The following is a 19,127-nucleotide window of genomic DNA, read 5'->3' on the forward strand; positions in this document are numbered from 1 at the left end:
CCGAAAGTGCATCCCACCCACAGGCCGGCCCAGACCCTCGGTCCGCGGCGTGGGAGGCCACGCCCCTTCCGGCTTTGCACCCGCCCCTTCCACCGGAAGGCCCGCCTTCTGGGCGCAGGCCCCGCCGGATGTCGGGCAGTACCACTCGGCGCCACCGTGAGGGTGACGGGTCGGGCCCACCGGTTGGCCCCCGTCTGCCTCAGCTCCTCCCAGCTAGAGCTGGTTCCTCACGTGTAGGCCTCCGGGGCTCCCAGAGTGGCCTCCGGCGACTTTCGGGGTTCCCGGCGGCCGCCGTCCGTCTGCGCGCCCCCGCCAGGCCCGGCCAGTGGTGCGGTCCGGGGCGGGGCCTGCGGCGCCCGAGGCCCGCGGAGCAGGTGAGCGGCGAGCGCGGGGAGGGGTCGCGGCCGCGGAGGGGGCTCGGTGCAGGCCGGCGGGGGGGCCGGGCTCCGCGGGCAGCCGGGGGCCGGCCCGACGGACATCTCCGCCTCGTGCCTTCTGTGGGCCTCGGCCGGCCGGGGCGGCGGCTCCCGCAAGGAGGGCTCCCTCCTAGGGACCCAGCTTCCCCGCAGTCGGACAGCCCGACGGACGCTCCCCCTGCGACGGAGTCCTTGCGCACCCCAGCCTCCCGACCGCGCGGCCTGAGCGCCTGGCCACCGGGCTCCCGGTCCCCGCCGCGGCAGGACTGGCAGGTGCACGCCCCGGCCCGGGGGGGACCGACGGTGGACCGAGCGCCTTCGGTGCAGACGCGCTGACCCTGGCGGAGAAGCTCTGCCCCGGAGCGCGGCTGGCGCCGGCCCACGCTCCCCTCCCACCAGGGTCCAAGGCTGGCAGGCCCGGAGCTCCTCAGGCCCCGAGCTCAGGGCCCCGCTTGCTCCTCACCACCTGCCAGGACCACCCAGGCCGAGGTCTAGCGTCCAGCCCCGGGGGGACCCAGGCTGGGGGAGTGGCTGCCTGGGGCCAGGGCGGGTGGGACCTGGCCCGGACGTTTTCTTTGCAGGGATCCCCAGCATCACCATGGACCCAGAGTGCTCCCAGCTCCTCCCGGCTCTCTGTGCAGTTCTGGCAGACCCCAGGCAGCCCGTGGCAGATGACACCTGTTTGGAGAAGCTGCTGGATTGGTTTAAAACGATAACCAAAGCTGGTAAGGGGAGGATGCTGCTGTCGACTGTTGTCCGGAAGGCCAGAGGGTGCGTGGGACTCTCCTGTACAGGGGAAGGAGGGACCCTCTGGTTCCCTTCCTTCCATCCTAGGGAGGCCGCCTGGCGAGTTGGGGGCAGCATCAGTTGAAGTCTGAGGGAATGAGCAGGAGAGCTTGACCTTGGTACTCTCAGCTGCTTCCTGCCCTGTCCAGGCCTCCTCCTTCAGTTCACTCTAGATGGCTGTGAGGGCAACGAGGAGCTTACTTTGTTGTTACTGTTGCATTTGTTTGTCTGCTTTAGGAAATCATTTTTTGTTATGAAACTAATGTGTATCCTTTAGATAAACCTTGAACAACACAAAAGAGTAAGGAAAATTAAACTACCATCTTTTAAATTTCCTTCCAGCCCGTTTTCTTAATGTGTCATAAAGCTGCATTTGTCTTTTTTTTCTTTTCTTTCTTTCTTTCTTTCTTTCTTTCTTTCTTTCTTTCTTTCTTTCTTTCTTTCTTTTTTAAGATTTTATTTATTTATTCATGAGAGACACAGAGAGAGAGAGAGAGAGAGAGGCAGAGACACAGGCAGAGGGAGAAGCAGGCTCCATGCAGGGAGCCCGACATGGGACTCGATCCCGGGTCTCCAGGATCAGGCCCTGGGCTGAAGGCAGCACTAAATCACTGAGCCACCCAGGCTGCCCTGCCTTTTTTTTTTTTTTTTTTTAAGAAGATTTTGTTTATTTATTGAGAGAGGGAGCAGAGGGAGAGAGAGAATCTCAAGCAGACTCTGTGCTGAGCATGGAGCCCCACAAGTGTCTGGATTCTACAACCCTGACATTGGGACCTGAGCTGAAATCAAGTGTCACTTAATCAGCTGAGCCACCCAGGTGCCCCAAAGCTGCATTTTCTTATAAAAGCAAAGTCACGCCATAAATACGATATGGTGTCTTGCTTTTTTTCTCTCTCTTTTTTAAAGATTTTATTCCTTTTTTTTTTTGAGAGACCATGAGCGCATGCGCAAGTGGGGTGGGGGCAGAGGGAGAAACCAGCTCCCCTCGCTGAGCCGGGAGCCTGATGGGGGGACTCATGACCTGAGCCAAAGGCAGACACTTTACCAGCTGAGCCACCTAGCGCCCCTTGCTTTTTCTCTGTTAGCACTACAGTGAGTGTTTTCTCTGTAGAACATGTTGATTTTATTGACTATCTGGTGTCCACTATATGAATGGACCATAACTTACACAATCACACCACTGTTACTAGGTGTTTGTGTTTCTGATGTTCCCTAGTGTAAATAATGCCCTACTGGCGTTTGATCTCTTGACTACCAGTGATCTTAGGATAGCACCCGTCATTAATTCCTGCTATTTGTTTATTTGGTCTACATGCTTTTTTACCCTCCTTTGAATTGAACATCTAGGTCTTTTCTAATACATGCATGTAAGGCTGCACACTTCCCTGGAAGCTGCACCCCACAGGTTTTACTGCTCTGTACTTTTGCTTAGTTTGTTTCCAAGTATTTCATACTCTTCATTGTGATTTTTTTCTTTACACACAAACGATTTAAAAGGGTTTCTTTTATATTTACAACGTGGGGTTTTCTTCAGTCTTATTATTGATTTCTAACTTATTAGACTTTAAAATACCTGCATTTTTATTTCTTTGTATCCGTCGAGGCTCTTACCATGGTAGAGTACCCTATTTTCTCAGACATTCTATAGATTTCGCTACCTGCTGCATTTCTGGTATTTGTAGAGTCTTCAGTGGTGGCCTAGTTTGTAGTCAGATTTTAAAAATTACTTTTATTTTTTTATTATTATTTTTTTAAAGATTTTATTTATTTACTCATGAGAGACACAGAGACACAGGCAGATGGAGAAGCAGGCTCCATGCAGGGAGCCCGACATGGAACTCGATCCCAGGTCTCCAGGATCACACCCCAGGCTGCAGGCAGCACCAAACTGCTGCGCCACCAGGGCTGCCCTAAAAATTACTTTTAGACGGGTTTCTTTGAGATATAATTTACATACCATAGAATTGACTCAAAGTATACAGTTGATTGGTTTTCAGTAAATTCACACACAGGGGGCTTGGTACAGCCATTGCCACAGTGTAATTTTGCAGCACTGTCCGTCCCTTAAAGGAAGCGGGCCTGTGCCCCATGGCCTTCAGCATTCTGCACAATGAGAACGGTCTTCACGCGCGCTCCTTAGTTCAGATCTCCCTGGTTCAAGCTCGCTGTGTTCTTGCTAATTGGTTTGCTTGATTGTTTCTGAGATGGGAAGACCCTACCCTGAGATTGTGGATTCAACAGGTTTTCTCTGAAACTCTGCTTGGTTTTTTCCTTTACAGATCTTGAAGCTAGCTTAGGTACCTGCAGGCTTAGACTGTTCTACCTTTGAATGATGACTTTCTTCTTGAAGCACTGATGGTGCTTTTTGCTTTCAAGTCACATTGTCAGATGTTCTTCTTGATGCAACTGCCCTTCTAAGGCAGGAACCTGCATGCTGCACCCTCGCTGCTGTGCTCCCAGCCATTCTGTGCTGTCCTGCTTCCTCTGGTCTATAACACTATGCGGCTGGCTTAGTCTCAATTTAATATGAGCAGCGCCCTAACAGATGATCTTCTTCATTTGTTGAGCCTACTGTTTATTCTATTTGAACCTATGTTCTTTGGGATTTTTTTTTTTTTAAGATTTTATTTATTTATTCATGAGAGACACAGAGAGACAGAGGCAGAGACACAGGCAGAGGGAGAAGCAGGCTCCATGCAGGGAGCCTGATGTGGAACTCAATCCCAGGTCTTCAGGATCACACCCTGGGTCAAAGGCAGCGCTAAACTGCTAAGCCACCCAGGCTGCCCTCTTTTGGATTTTTTAGAACTTCCCATGCCTTGTCTTTGTTTCTTTCCCCTCCTTTCTGCCTTGCATTGGATGGATAAAGCTTTGTTTTTAAAGTTTTTCATTTTCTGGTTTTGAAATTATGCATTCCACTTAGGTTCTTTAGTGGTGACTCTCACACACAAACTGGATTTAAAAAGTCAAAAGTTAAAAAAAGTCAGAAGTTAACTAGAATCTCTATCCTCCATTCCACTGACACAGGGATCTCAGGGCCCTTTAACTCCAGCACAGTCTAACTGTTATTGTCTGGCATTTTGATTCTATCTTAAGACCCATCAAAAAGTTACTTAGTATTTAAAATTGGTGCCTTTTTAAATTCGCCCATGTGTTTATTGGCTTCTTGGATTCATGATTCTCTCTTCCTTATGCTGTTCTCTGTCATTCTCCCTGAACCACATTTGTTGGTGGTTGTGTCAGCAAGGGCCTCTTAACAGGAAACTGTCTCAGCCTGTGCCACACACTCCCCTTCACCAACCTGAGTGCCTTTGAATAGGAGCATCGTGGAGTATAGACAACTCTGGTGCCGCATCTGGGTGAGGATGGCTGTTCCATTGTACTTCCTTGCGGGCAGCACTCTGAGTGTAAAAGAAAAGCACCCACTTGGGAGGTAAAAGTGGTCTTCTGCTTTAATTTGCATTTCCTTTTTTTGTAATCAGCAGCAACAGGAATGCCTGTTTTGGTTTGCTAGACACTTGTCCTGGTCCCTTACCTGATGTGGAGGTGATGGCTTTCTACTTCCTGCCCTCCCATCAAGTTCAAGTCATGACTCCCTTGTTGCAGTTGGTGCAAATGTTTTCTCTTGGTGGGATTGCTAAACCTAATATCGGGGGAGAAGAAGGTCTGGGAGTTGCCAGAAGAATGGTCCTTTACAGGGCGCCTGGCTGGCTCAGTCAGTTAAGTGTCCAACTCTTGATTTTGGTTCAGGTCATGATCTCAGGGTCGTGGGATGGAGCAGTCAGACTCCGTGCCAAAGGGGAGTCTGCTTGACATTCTCTGTCTCCCTCTCCCTCTATTCCTCCCCCTACTTGTGCACATGTGTGCTTGCACTGTCTTTCTCTAAATAAATAAATTAATTAATAAATTAATAAATCAAAAGAAAGAAAGAAAGAAAAGAAAAGAAAAGAAAAGAAAAGAAAAGAAAAGAAAAGTCCTTTAGAGAAAGCTGCATCACTGTGCCCCAATGACACTCTCCCTGGCTGGGCCTGCCCCCAGGGTCCAGTCTCCTGTTATTACAGGAGAACCCCTGTCTGGTGGAGCTGCTGTGTCACGTGCTGAAACCCCAGGACCTGAGTTCCAGAGTCCTCTCCTTCTCTCTCCGCCTCGCAGGGGTATTTGCAGCCCAGGAAGATTGCTTCCAGTATCTTCAGGTGAGCCGGGGTCTTCCCAGCTGAGGGACCCACAGGGAAGTGCACAGCTTGCTTTTGCTGCAGGTACACCAAGCAGTGGTGGCCGTAATGATCCCTAGGCCTCTGAAATGTGCTGACCCGTGTTTTGTCTTATATCATGAGGTTTTTATTCCTGAATGTGAACCTTCTTTGAAAAACCGGCCAAGAATGATGTTGGGGTGAAAGGGTCAGATTTTTGGAATCAGACAGAGCTGGGGTTGGCTCAGTTCTGACACTTGGCCTGCTGTATGGACTTGCCCAAGTTCACGAGCCCTCTGAGCCTTAGTTTCTTCCTGTGACAGACAGGAGAGTTGTACACGTCATGTGGAACTGTCACGAGGGCTAACCAAGACTGTCGGTCTCCCACTTGGTCCTGTTGGATGAATGAATGAATGACTCATAAGAATTTCTACTTAGTGATAGACATGGAGTTTGGGGAGCTCCCCAGAGCACTGCACCTCACAGCTTTGCATGCTCCTATGTGGGCACAGCTGGGTTGGTTAGGCAATGCCTGAAGGAGCCTGTCTAGCCCTTCATTGGCTTCTCTTGGCACCTCTCAGCCTCACCAGCTCTTGGGGAAAGCACATTAACTTTCTCTGACCTGGTGTGCACAGGGCCCCAGGAAGGCCATGCTATGATACAGTCACCTGAAGAGAGGACAGTAGTGGGGAGGGATGTGTTCTTTCAGTAGCTTTGGGATGCTGTTCATGGATGCTCCTCAGTCTGGCAAAGCAGATCCTCCAGAGGCATGGCTCAGCGCACCTTGCTGTGGACTGACTTTCCAGGATGTTCTCTGCACCTTACTGTGCCAAAGTGTTTTGGGGCATAACTTTGTGCTTGCTGTCCTCATGGTACATAGGATAACGCACACGTACCCGAGGTACCTTGCGGCTTATGGAGCTCTTCAGGGTTTGCAGAATCACTTTTGTTTTATCCTGGCAGCCCTGGCCAGTCAGCAGACCAATGGCCTTTATTTCCCAGATGAGGAAACAGGGGAGGCTTACTCTAGGAGCCTCATGGAAGTGGCATTGTTCACACTAGACCATAAAGAGTCTGCTGCTGGCTACACGAGGGACGAGGGCCGCAGTGCCAGGCTGGCCTCCTGTTCCCTCCTCAGCTGCCCCTGCACACACTCCCGGGTGGTCTTACAGCCCCACGGGCTCCTCACCAGCCAGCTGCTCTGCAGTGGACAGTTCCAGGCAGGGGGTGAGCTCTGTACCCACCTACTGGTGAAGGGCTGTACCTTCTTTTGGTGACAGAAACCTCTACTCACCTACTGGTGAGGAACTGTAACTTCGGGGGGGCCCCTCTTTGATGACAACAGACCCCACAGGGGGCCTTCCCTGTGAGCTGCTAGCAGTGGCACCCCCCTCAGGGGCCGTGACTGCTATAGAGTTAGACTTAATCCCTGAGTGTTTGGAGCCTGTCTCCAAGGTCTCTCGGTCCCTGATCCAGGCTCGGTCCCTGATCCTGGAGTCAGATGATTGGAAGGCCCCTGTGCCTTGATGGTTGGGCCAGAGCCGATCAGGATGCTCCGTGGCCTGGCTTGGTCATGGCCTGGGCTCTGACTGCCGTGCCTGTTGTGCAGATAGGCTCAGAGGGAATAGCTGCACCAGCGAGCACTGACTGCCCTGGTAAGAGGCAGCATACTGTGTTGAAACCAGTAGTGATGGAGAATCTTGTACCCATGGCAGAAAATGTAGCACAATGCATGATTGTACTGTGGGCATCCCTAAGCTGGTGGAACTTGAGTGGGGAGTTAGCCACTGCCAGATGGGCGGGGGGCGGGGGGTTAGCTTTGTGTGGGGGCAGTGGGCTCGCAGCTGGTTTGTAAAGGGTTTGAACAGGTACAGGGAGTGAGGCGGGCTGGGCACAACAGGTGTGCTGGGGCATCTGGAGTGGGGGATACCCAGAGGAGGGTGAGTGCCTTGGTGGACCCCACATGCCCAGCTCAGGAGTTCAGTAGGCTTTGGAGTCTATCAGGGGTCTGTGAGCCCGACGTCCTGGTCAGAGGTGGACTTTTGGAGGTGAAACTCATGGTACTGTTTTGGGGAGAGGATTTCTAAAGTAAACCAACAACAGGATTGATGAACCTTTGTTTAAAACCCAGTTCTCCCAAAGCTGTACCCTGGAAGGCAGACTTGGCCGTGCCTGGGCTGCCATGGCTGGCACTGGTGGCCACCTGCCACTTCCCGGAAGCACAGCTGCCTGTGGGCTCTCTGTGTTGGCAGCAAGTGAGAAAGTGCCTAGAAAAGTGCCTTGACCAGCCCTGAACAACAGAAAAATTGTCTATGATCTGCCCGCCTATGGGAACGGGCCCACGTCACCACTTCCTTCTGTACTTCCCAGCAGGGGGAGTTGCTGCCCAGGCTCTTTGGGGAGCCAGGGCCCCTGGGAGGAGCCGCCTGGACTGCCCCCTCAGTGCGCAGTGGCTGGATCCAGGGCCTGCGCTCCCTGGCACAGCATCCTAGTGCCCTGCATTTCCTGGCTGACTGTGGTGAGTGCCCTTGCCTGCCCCGCCTTTAGCCCATGGCCTTGCCATACCTATGCGACCTCATTGCACCTTGCTGGGCTCATCTGGGAAAGCAGCTATAATGTCATGGGGCTGTTGTGAGGGGCACCCGGGGTGACTGGGGGGCCTGAGGCTCCTCGAGGTCCCTGCAGTGTCCTTTGGTTTACAGGTCAGACCAAGCAGTTAGGGTTGACTTTGAAACTAATTAGAATCAAAAGCTTCCTTCCAAGGGTCTAAAGCTGCCCCCCTTGGTGCCCTCCGTGCTGGTTCCCCTGTCTCTAAGCAGAGGGGAGGCTGGGGCCTTAGCGGTGCCTCTTGTGGCTTGCTGCATTCGGGCCCTTTCCCTGAGGCTCCCAAGTCTGGCAGTTAAAGCCGCCTGGTGGTTTTAGCATCTCTGCCCTCTACCTCGGATTCTGTTCCAGCTGAAGCCCGTTTTCTTCTCTCCTTGCCCCTATCCCTTCCCCAGGTGCCGTTGACACCATCTTCTCCCTGCAGGGAGATTCCAGCCTGTTTGTGGCCTCGGCAGCTGGGCAGCTCCTGGTGCACATCCTGGGCTTGTCCATGCAAGGCCTAGCCGAGGGACACCCCAGCCTGCAGGCTGGTGATTGGCCAGTGTGTGCCCAGAAGATCGTGGGTCACATAGAAGAGTCCCTGCACTCCACAGCCGTCCCGCAGATCACACAGGCTCTAAACGTCCTGACTACCACGTTCGGGCACTGCCATGACCCTTGGACACAAGTTCTGTGGGTACGGCTGAGTCCCCTAGTAGGCAGTCTACTTGAGAAAGACCCTGTCCCAGCTGCACACTCGCTCGTGGACCTCCTCCTCAGTGTGGCCCGGTCAGTTCCTCTGGGGTACATCCGGGGGTGGGCAGGAGTTGGGGGCACTATTTCCCTTGGGGAGTCTTAGGGTAGCTGTTACACCTGAGGCACATCTCATGGGCCCAACCAGGGCACCGCCTGGAGCAGGGGAATGGCAGAGGGGATCTGAAAGCCCACCCACCTAGGAAGGACTCTGTGTCAGCTGGGCATGCCCCAAGCCAGGGCTGTGGCAGTCCCACTGGGTGCTTCGTGGGCTTTGGTGGGCAGGACAGAGAACTAACTATCTTTCTGGGCTTCTCTGCAGTTCTCCTGGGCTGAGCTCTTCTAGCTGCGGCCTGTGGGAGACTCTGGCTCAGACTCTGAACCATCTGAGCCCTACCCAAGCAGGGCCGCTGGCGTTAGGGATCCTGAAACTGCAGGACTGGTAAGGATTGGGGTTTGTTTTATGCGAGGACAGGCAGAGGGGTCTGAAGCATAGCCCTCGTGGTCAGGGACCTTTTGGGGGAACTCCTGACACCAGAGAAGGGTCGGAGGCGGCCATTGGGGATATGGCTGGGCCATAACTTGGTTATTACCAAGGTCTTGCTGGAGGCTATGGCTTCTACGTGCTATAGTGGCAGAATGTTTTCAATGAAAAACTATATAGGCTCCCCAGAGGTAAAACAGAGGCTTGGAGCTGTTCCATTCTGAGCAGGGTTAGGTTCTTACCCAGGATCTGCTCCCCACTTTAGCGGCCTCAGCATGGCATGCATGTCAATGGGGTAGGGACTAGGGGCCCTGGGAAGGTAGAGGGGGACCCAGTGGGCAGGAGTGGCTGGACAGCTTCCTGCAGGGAGAGGAAAGGGTGCGTGAGCCTAGAGAGATGGGAGGAATGAGTAAGTCTTTCCAGGGTTCTGGGCAGATGAGAGGTGGTCATGTTGGCCCAGGTTAGGGGTGAAGGTCACCACAGGACCCACTCCCCAGAGGTACTAGGGTATGGTGCAAGCCTGGTTCTGGGCTTCAGGCTCTCCAGATGTTCAGGGTGAGGTAGTGGTCCACAGGGGGAGGACCGGGCAGCTGGCCTACAGGGAGAATGATGTGCTGGCTTAGCCTCTCACCCCACCGTGAGCCCAAGAACACTCCCTGGAGGTGGGCCTCCTGTCCCTGGCTCTGAGTAGACACTGTCCATTGGAGCAGGCCTGTCCTTCAAGGGGCTCTTCCTGGGGCCTGGGGCAGTACTTTCCAACAGCTCCCATGGAGTCCCACATTGCTGGTCTGTGTACTGGTGGCCTGAGTGCTGGTCACAGTGCTTGCAAGGAAGCTGTTTCTCAAGGGGGTGTCCAGATCCCCAGCACTGGCCTCTTTGCTCCAGATTTGGTGGAGAGGTCAGGGTCAGGAAGCGGCACTCACCGTGTCCTCTGTACTTAGTCCACAGGTGCTAAGGGCCCAGGCCTTTGTCATTCTTCTCCAGCCTCTGGCCTGCGTCCTTAAAGCCACGGGTCAGGACCCCGGACCCTCAGGTATGCTGCTTCCTGAGAGTAGACAGGTATAGGATGGGAGGCCCCTGGGGTCCCAGACATGTCCTTTTATATTGGGGCAGTGACCAGCATGGTACCTAGCTCGTTGCCTCTGCCGAGTGCAGGTGGATGGGTGTAGGTTGTTGTCACCAGCATTACTGCTGCTTGTCTCGTGTCCCTGCTGGGATTCACGAGGCAGCATCACCCCCCCCCCCCCCCCGCCCCCGTGTGCTGTCCGGGGTGGCCCCAGAGCAGCTGGGTGTTCATGTGGACCTGAACCACATGGTGGTTTCTGTGACCAGGGTGGTGGTAGGGGGGTGGCTTCCCCTGCTGTGACTCACATTGCTTCAGCTATGAAGTGTGTCGGTGTGTCGAGGATTAGCAAAGGGGACCCAGGTGTGCCTTGTACCCCCATGTTGAGCACAGGGACGAGTATCCCAAGTAATGGGACTGGCCCAGGAACAGGCTGTGGCCAGAGCTAGGCTCGATGGCTCAGGAGCCCTACATACAGGTTCAGCTGTATGTAGGGTTCAGCCCTTCATACAGGTTCCAGCTCTGGCCAGCCTGTGTCACCCTGGGCATGTCACCTGCTGGGAACCCCCGGTCCTGGTCTCCAGTGTGTGGTGGCAGCCGCGGGGTCGGTGGCCCTTAGCGAGGCCTGCAGTGGCCAAGTGGGAGGCACCCCGCTGATTGGGAGCTGCCTCTGGCTTGGCCTGCAGGTGTGCTGGACAGTGCCACAGGTGACTCTCTGACAGTGGACGTGCTCCTCTCCTCCAAGGCGGCCTGTGTGGGTCTCCTGTGCCGGACTCTGGCCCACCTGGAGCTGCTGCAGCCGCTAGTAAGTGCAGTCCTGGCCCATGTCCACAGTGGCAGCCGGAATCGGGGCCTGCACTGACATGCCCTCTCTCCCAGCCCCAGCGCCCCTGCCCCTGGCCTCAGGAGCCCCTGCTTGGGGCCGCGGTGACCCTGCTGCAGTTATGCAGGGGCTCAGCAAGCCCTGCCTCTGACGTGGGGCGCCACCTCTGCGCGCTCCTGCTGGGCTGCGTGCGGGTGCAGCGAGCGGCCCTGGATTTCCTGGGGACGCTGTCTCAGGGGACAGGTAAGCCACAGTGCCCCCGCAGGCGCCCTGCTCACCTGCTGCTCAGCTGCACCGGGGATCAATGTCCTCTGCATGTTCTCTCTGGGGTAGGGGTGGGGTTCGGCTGTCTGACTTATTCTGCCCCTGCTTTCCTTGGATTGACGCGCTTTTGTGCTGGGGAGGCCCCTGGAAGGGAAGGGTGGGTTCTTTCTCCATGTCTGTCTCAGGCCCCCAAGAGCTGGTGACGGAGGTGTTTGCTGTCCTTCTGGAATATCTCAGGAGCCCAGACTCCAGCCCCACGGTACAGGCATGGGGTACACGGGGCGGGGGGAATGGGGAGATGTCTGGGGAGGACCCCTGCAGGCCTCTCGGAACCAGGTCTCTGTGGGCCACAGTTGCTCCTTTTGTTTTTTTTTTTTTTTTTTTTAAGATTCATTTAGAGAAAGTGTGGGGGAGAGGAGTGGGGAGAGAGTTTCAGGCAGACTGTGCACTGAGCGCAGAGCCCGACTGGGGCTCGGTTCTCACAACCCTGAGATCATGACCTGAGCTGAAACCAAGAGTTGGACGCTTAGCCGACTGAGCCACCCAGGCGCCCCCAGAGTCACTACTTAAAGTGAGTTTGGAGGGGCAGGCAGCGGCACGGGGTTTGACCCAGGGCCTAGCAGTGGTGAGGATTGGGCGCCAGGGGAGCTGAGCCATGGGAACAGGGCATGCTCTGGTGCAGTGGGGAACTGGAGCCAGAGGGCCCCTGCGCTTGGGATCCAAACTCTTCATCAGCGTTTTCTGCAAACGTGGCCTCCCCGTGGCCCCGTGGTGGCTGTGCTCTGGTGGGTGCAGCGTGTTTGCCCCCTGCCATTGAGCAGACGGTTAGAGGATGGGACAGAAGGCATGGTGGATTCCTGGGCCTTGGAAAGGGGGTCTGGAGAATCTCTTCGGCAGTCAGCGACCTTATGGGAGCTGCCTCCTTCTATCGGGATCCGTGATGTCAGTTCTGCCCCTGCCTGGTGCTTCTGCCTTGTGGAAATGAAAGCCAGTGCTTCCTTCTCACCATACCCCGGGGTCCCCTCTTGTGTCCTAGGGCAGGCACAGGAGTGCAGCGTGGGCAGATGGGGGCAGGCAGGCCAGCTCGGCCCCTCACCACTCCTGGCCCTGCAGCCTTGCTTTGCCTGCTCCAGGTTCTGAAGAAAGCCTTCCAGGCCACATTCAGGTGGCTCCTGAGCTCACCCAAGACCCCCGGCTGCTGTGATCTAGAACCCCATGCCCTGCTGGTCCTGAGAGGTAATCTTGACCCTTCCCAGGTAAACCAAGGGAGTCGCTGGGTAGAGGCAGTTGGGGGCAGGATGGGCATGGCCTGGGCCACTCTGAGCTGCCCCTCCTGCCCCAGAGCTGCTTCCTGTGCTGCAGAAGCGTCTGTGCAGCCCCTGCTGGGAGGTGAGGGACTCCGGCCTCGAGTTCCTGACTCAGATGACCAGACACTGGGGAGGTGAGTACAGGGCATAAGGGGGACCCGACCTTGCCACACTGGTTGTCTCTTGTCAGCTTTGGGAAGCAGACCACCTAGGCTGCCCTTGGGGAAGCAAGGGAGGAGGCTTTGGACTTAGGCCTTGGTCACAGCCAGTGTGGCCGCTTGGACCCTCCCAGGGCAGGCTGGCTTCAGACATGCACTCCTCGCTTCGGAGGTGCCCAAGCTTACCGAGCAGCTCCTACGAGACCCTGAGAGTTACGTCCGTGCCAGTGCAGTGACCGTCATGGGGCAGCTCTCCAGCCAGGGGCTGCATGTCACCCCTGTGAGCCCTGAGCATCCAGGGGGCCAGCAGGTAGGAGGCTATGGGTCCCCAGGCCAGGTAGCCCACACCTGGTAGCTGTCTTGATGCACAGGGTCCAGTGGGTTGGCCACTCGGTCTCAGGCAGTCTGGGGCTATGGTTCTATTGGACACATTACCTGAATCTGGCTCTACTTCCAAGCACTCCTTTTTGATACATGAGCAAATGGAGGGATGAGGGGAGAAGCAGGTTTAGCCCCAGACCTGCGTGACAGAAGATTCTTGGGGGGGCGGATCTTCCCTGCTGTAACCCGCGCCTGTCAGCGGCGGCTCTGTCTCCCCTCTCCCCTCCCACCACCTCTTGCTCTGTCTTCCAGAAGAGTCTGCTCGTGGAGCTTCTGCATATCCTCTCCACAGATTCAGAGGGATTCCCGCGGAGAGCCGTCATGCAGGTCTTCACCCAGTGGCTGAGGGACCACCATGCCGACGTGGCGGGGGACACGGAACAGTTTATGGCCAGGGTGCTCCAGGTCGCCAGCCAGGATCTGGACTGGGAGGTCCGGGCCCAGGGCCTGGAGCTGGCGCTGGTATTCCTGGAGCAGACGCTGGGCCAGTTCCACTCCCACTGTCCCTATGCTGTGACCCCACCCGTGGCGGCCCCAGCTGGCTCGCTGGCCCAGGCCCTGCAGCCACTATGCCGAGTGCGGCTCTTTGAGTTTGCCTTCCGTGCCTTGTTTGACTGTGACCGACCTGTGGCTCAGAAGTCCTGTGATCTCCTCCTCTTCCTGAGGGCCAAGACTGCTTCTTCCTCTGGTAGCCTGGAGGAGTCCAGGAGCGGCCCAGATGTGGCCTCCGTGGAGGCTGCCTTGCAGAGGTGGCAGGCAGGTGATCAAGGCCAGCCCCTGGGGGACCTGGAGCCCGAGGTCGTGCTGGCTGTGCTGAGGTCTGTGGACCTGGAAGGCCTTCGGGGTGCATTAGCCGAGGGCAGTGACCACATGGAGAAGAGCCCTCAGTCACTCCTGCAGGACATGCTGGCCACGGTGGGCGTCCTGGGAGAGAACGAGGCCGACTGCTACTGAGCCAGCCCAGTGGCAGTGTCCCCAGCGTCCCTCTCCCCTGTGCCACATCCCTTCCTTGGGACTGTTGTCCTGAGATCTCTGGCTGACCTGGCTGCACGAGGGACTATTCAGGGAGACCGGGACCAGGTGAGCCCAGCAAGGTTGAAGAGTCCATCTTGATGTATTATTAAAGAAATGGCTTATTTTTTACTCAAAATAAATGGCATTTGATGGTGTCCCTGAGTTAGCCTGTGTTCTAAGACTGCCCAGGGGTAGGTCCCAGGCCCAGTGGGGCTTTGGAAAAGCAGCATCTGGGGGAGGATTTCTCTGCCGGACAGCCATGTGCTTCATGGCTGTGGGTCAGGGGGGTCTCCACCCCACTGTGCCCCAGGAATGCCCAGGCATCAGAGAGATAATAGCTCGGGCTGGAGAGTGTCCAGCCCTGGATTCTAATCCCTGGTGATAATGACCCCAGGTTGGACCAAGGCCAGGTCTCCAGCCTCTGAACCTGCAGGATCACCATATGCTTGTAGTGATTCAGAACCTGCCGTCTCAACTCACCAGGAAGGGAGAGGTGCTGGTGGTAACGTGGGGGCGGGGGGGAGGGAGGATGGTCAGAACCTGGGCCGGTGCCCAGGGGGCCACACAGCTGCACTGGGACCAGCTCTGCTGTCTCCCAACAGTGGGATACTGGGCACATCACTCCCTCTTGGAGCCTGTTTTCTCATCTGTGAGATGGACATTCTCCCCTTTGGCTCCCACAGGCAAATGTCCTGGAGTTCTCTGCAGCTGGCACCGTCAACGAAGAAATCTCCAGAGAAAGAAACATTTTTAACTAAATTAAAGTAAAAGTACAACTTACTGAAGTTTGTGGGGTGAAGCCGTGCTCAGAGAGAAGTTTAGGCATTGAATGCAGGGATTAGGAGATGGTGAACATCACAGATCAGTAGGCTCTGCCTTCGATAACTAGAAAAAGAGCAGATTACATCTTCAGCAGGAAGAATAGGGCAGCCCGGGTGGTTCAGCAGTTTAGCGCTTTGAGCCCAGGGCGTGATCCTGGAGACCCAGGATCGAGCCCACGTCAGGCGCCCTGCATGGAGCCTGCTTCTCCCTCTGCCTGTGTTTCTGCCTCTCTCTCTCTCTCTCTCTCTCTCTCCTCTGTCTCTGATGAATAAATAAAATCTTAAATAAATATATATATATATGTATATATATATATATATAGCAGGAAGAATAGAAAAAATTAGAACCGAAATCAGTGAAATTGAAATAGGGGGATCCCTGGGTGGCACAGCGGTTTGGTGCCTGCCTTTGGCCCAGGGCGCAATCCTGGGGACCCAGGATCGAATCCCACGTTGGGTTCCTGGTGCATGGAGCCTGCTTCTCCCTCTCCCTCTGTCTCTGCCTCTCTCTCTCTCTGTGACTATCATAAATAAATAAATATTAAAAAAAAAAAAAGAAATAGGAATTCAGTAAAGAAAATCATCTTAGCCAAAAGCTGATTCTTTGAAGAGATCAGTAAAATCGATAAGCTGGGTATGGAAAAGAGAGGAGGTACAAATCACTAACCCCTGAAACAGAGGTGGGGACCTCAGTGCAGGTGATAATAACGGAACGCTGCGAGAAGTTTCGGGCTCACAGCTTGACCTAAATGAGATGGCCAATTCTTTGAACGACAGTCCACCAAACTCACACGGAAGAAATAGAGGATTTAAATTAGCCTGTTTCTGTTAAGGAAGTTGAGTCCGTAACTCATAACTTTCCCAAACAGCACCAGGCCCAGACGGGTGTGCTGGTGAGCTGTACCAACCACATGAGGAAGCAATGAGCGCTCTCTGCTCTCCTCCAGGGTGCTCACTCACCCTGACCCCCAAATCAGACAGAGATGTTCTAGGGAAGCACCAGAGACCAGCGTGCCGTGAATGGTGGTGGTAGGCATTGTCATAGCTCCGGTGGGTGGAATCCAACAATGGAGAAATTCTAGACTGCCACCAAGTGGGATTCGTCCCAGGTGTGCAAGGCTGGTTCAGCCTTTGAAAATTAACGTAAGCGATCACGTCCACAGGCTCAGGAGAGAAACTGCACACTGGTACCAGTCAATGCGGAAAAGGCACCTGCTAATCCCTGCCCTGCCCTGTTCTCACCTCAGAGGTGAAGGCCCTGCCACCTCTGGAAAGCCTGTGCGCTTTTCCGACATCACACAGAACCTTCTGGAGGGAGAGGAATGTGTGGACAGCGGGGGGACCTGCGCAGAAAGGTTTGTGCACTGTGGAAAGAGCTGGGGCTGTCCTGGGCAGATCTGCATTCCCAGCGTGGGCCCGGTTGCCTCCACCTGCCCACTAAGGGAGACTGGCCTGCCAGATGCACTCACAGTCAGGGCCCGGCTCCACCTCTGACAGGCTGTTGGGTCCTGTAGGTGCCCCCGCCCCCCGAGCTGTGTGGGCCTCACCGGGCTGTTGAGAGCTGACGGGGAGACATGGGGCGTCGTTCACAAAGTGGTTGGTACATGTTAGCTTCTCACTTTCCTCCTTTGTCTCCAACGGTGTGTCCCTGAGGTCCTGTGAATTGACCTGCCCACCTCCTTCCCCTGGTTACATAACCCACACCCCCACACACACTCCTGCCCAGACTTCTCCCTGAGCCCTGGACCTGCACACCCACTGCACACGGGTCAGCCGTACTGGGGTGGGGCAAGGACGCTGCATGTGGGACATCATAACACTTCCCTGCACCCTCTGCCTCTCTTGTGGGTTCCTGGGGCCACTTCTTAATGTGTTTCCTTCCACTGACCTTCCCTTTCTCTGGCCCATTCTCCCTGGCTGCAGAGTAATCTGTCTAAGCCTGGTCATTGTCACTTCCCTGCCTACAACCTACCATGGCTCCCCACTGCCAGCAGGCTGCACGGAAGATTCTTAGGGCCAGGTGCCCAGCAGCCTCTCCTGCATGGTGTCTTGCAAAGCCCTCCCCGATTCTCCTGGAAAATCATCCACAGGAGACTGAGTCACTGGCTGTGGCCCGATCTCTGAGCCCTCAGCCATTCCAGCTTCAGCAGGTGGTGGAAAGCAGGTGCCTAGGGAGCCTGCATTTATAGCAAGCACCTCGGGAGAGCCTGGTGGTGAAAATGCCCGTTTGGGTTAGTCTGAACATGTCATTCTGTCAACCGTCCTTCTCGGGGTACACTGATAGCAGGTATAGACTCTGAGCTGGCAGCTGTTTCTTCCAGCGCATGGGGGTCCACAGAGCACACCACTGTCCCCGACAGGGGGACAGCAGGGGGACCCCGAGAGGTCACTGCCGGCCTCACTTCTGTTCCTGAAGGTAACCTGTCTTCTCTGCGGCTGCTTGGACAATTTACTATTGTGTAGGTGAGGGTTGCATTTTTGTTTTGTTTTGTTTTTTTAATTCTTGGGATTCACTGGGATTCTTGAATCTGGATTTTTTTCCACCCTGGCGAAATCTCAGCCCCTGTCCTTTCAGACGTCCGTGATCCATATTGTTTCTCACTTCTTCTAGAACACCAGTCAGTCCCTGAGATCTCACTTTTCCCCTTAAATATCCTGTCCTTTGATTTATGTCCCGTTCTGTACTGTTTGAAAATTTGCCATCACTTCATATAACCTCTGCTGTGTGCTGACACTTTCAAGCTTGCCTTTTAATTCTTTAAACACAGCAAGCTCAAGGTGCTCTATGGCCTGTCTACACTAGTTGTAACACTAGCTGCTTATCACACCCCTGAAGATGCCATGGCTGAAACTCACTGCTCACAGAGTGGTGGGTGCACTGCAGGCTTTCTCTCCTGGGCAGCTTTCCTCCCAGGGGTGAAGGGGACCCGGGCCCTGGTGTCCTGGTGTCATTGTCTGCCTGTGGCTCCTAAGGCTCCTGTTTGGGACCTCACCAGGTGTGCAGAAATGAGAGGAGAACATGAAGGGTCAAACAGGCCAGGCTTTGTGGGTGGGGTGCAGAAGGCACAGGTTACTCTGCACATTCCCAGGTTGGGGCTTCAGTCATGTGGTCACGACGAGCGTGGCAGGGCAGACAGAGGGGAGCGACTGGGGCCAGCCAGTCGGGATCTGCCATGACATGTCACATGGTACCTTGTTTCTGCCTGTTGGCCGTTGACTGTTCTGATCACTGGCTTTCAAACACTTGGAGGGCTCGCGTGAAGGGGAGCTTTCCTAGGGAGGAGCTCAGTGGGGACCTCCCTCAACCCAAATTCACAGCTTGAGCCGGGGAGCTCCACCTTGGGTGTAGAGTGGGTGCTCTAACGTCTGAGGAACTGTGGTCATTCAACTTTGGGTCACTCTTGGCCAGTTCCCTGGGGTTCGTAGCAGGATGGGGGGCAGGTTAAATTCTGACCCATTCCCACACCAACAGCATAGCCCTTTAGGTTTTCAGTTTAGGGTGAGGGGGTGGGTTTGTAATACAACCCCACTGTGGGCAGAACTGGCCCTGACTTCTGCCCTCCGACCCCACGAGGCCACCCAACAGGTATTGGCAGGTGTTGACAGATGCTCTCTGGGCAGAAGGGTGCCAGCCAATCAGAATTGATGTTGGACACTGATGTGTCCAATCAAGGTGCAGCAGCTGACCACCAGCACTGTTGCTATGCAGATTTCTCTTCCCAGTGAGAGCAGTTTAGATTACCTGGGCCACCCATATCACTGCAAACAGGGAAAGACACGGGACTTAATGCCACCTGTAGGAGCCCTGAGGTGCCCATAAGAAAGTGAGGAAATTGCTCAGACACAAGCCCTCCAAGGGGGGCCCTCAGTCCAGGGATGGAGGACAGATGCCCCTCAGGGTGGGAGCTCTGAGCCACGGTTCCCACTGAACACAGGCTGAAAATTCACACCGTCTCTGACCCACTAACATGCAGCTGCCCAGGAAGTGAAAGTTTTCCAAACAGGTGTCCATGGAGTGGAAAACTTAGGGTATGAAAGTTTTCCCCTTCTGGTCCCCAGGTCCTGTGGCCACAGCCTCGGGCGG

At 55.1% G+C, this 19,127-nt stretch overlaps 1 protein-coding gene and 1 long non-coding RNA gene across 6 annotated transcripts; one reads left to right on the forward strand and one right to left on the reverse strand.

Annotated features, from left to right (window-relative positions):
- Positions 1–232: 232 nt before the first annotated feature.
- BRAT1 (BRCA1 associated ATM activator 1) lies at positions 233–14,377 on the forward strand. Of its 5 annotated transcripts, none has more exons than XM_077907624.1 (14): positions 233–374; positions 998–1,141; positions 5,241–5,395; positions 7,763–7,910; positions 8,392–8,764; positions 9,051–9,170; positions 10,154–10,245; positions 10,962–11,080; positions 11,155–11,341; positions 11,548–11,621; positions 12,496–12,598; positions 12,705–12,803; positions 12,962–13,137; positions 13,461–14,377. In XM_077907624.1, exons 2-14 carry the CDS (start codon positions 1,015–1,017, stop codon positions 14,160–14,162), a joined length of 2,475 nt encoding a protein of 824 aa, XP_077763750.1. In that variant the 5' UTR covers positions 233–374; positions 998–1,014; the 3' UTR covers positions 14,163–14,377. The 5 variants fall into 5 exon arrangements, with proteins under 5 accessions (XP_077763750.1, XP_077763747.1, XP_077763749.1 ...); XM_077907621.1 differs by lacking the exon at positions 233–374 and adding an exon at positions 437–689; XM_077907623.1 differs by lacking the exon at positions 233–374 and adding an exon at positions 717–905 and having other exon boundaries at positions 13,464–14,377.
- LOC144319462 (uncharacterized) lies at positions 5,540–18,613 on the reverse strand. Its single transcript, XR_013385270.1, has 4 exons — positions 18,236–18,613; positions 17,016–17,115; positions 15,004–15,107; positions 5,540–5,786 (listed from the first exon to the last, which is right to left on the reverse strand). It is a non-coding gene; the product is annotated as an uncharacterized LOC144319462 (long non-coding RNA).
- Between the last annotated feature and the right edge of the window lie 514 nt (positions 18,614–19,127).

Source organism: Canis aureus, chromosome 8 (genome assembly GCF_053574225.1).
Source record: "Canis aureus isolate CA01 chromosome 8, VMU_Caureus_v.1.0, whole genome shotgun sequence".
In the NCBI taxonomy this organism is placed as follows: domain Eukaryota; kingdom Metazoa; phylum Chordata; class Mammalia; order Carnivora; family Canidae; genus Canis; species Canis aureus.

Excerpts from the sequence above, each read along its gene's own strand:
- BRAT1 (XM_077907624.1), top strand. The coding sequence starts at position 1,015 with ATGGACCCAGAGTGCTCCCAGCTCCTCCCGGCTCTCTGTGCAGTTCTG. Across the intron at positions 7,911-8,391 it reads GCATTTCCTGGCTGACTGTG|GTGCCGTTGACACCATCTTC; the intron begins GTGAGTGCCCTT and ends TCCCTTCCCCAG. Across the intron at positions 12,804-12,961 it reads GATGACCAGACACTGGGGAG|GGCAGGCTGGCTTCAGACAT; the intron begins GTGAGTACAGGG and ends GGACCCTCCCAG.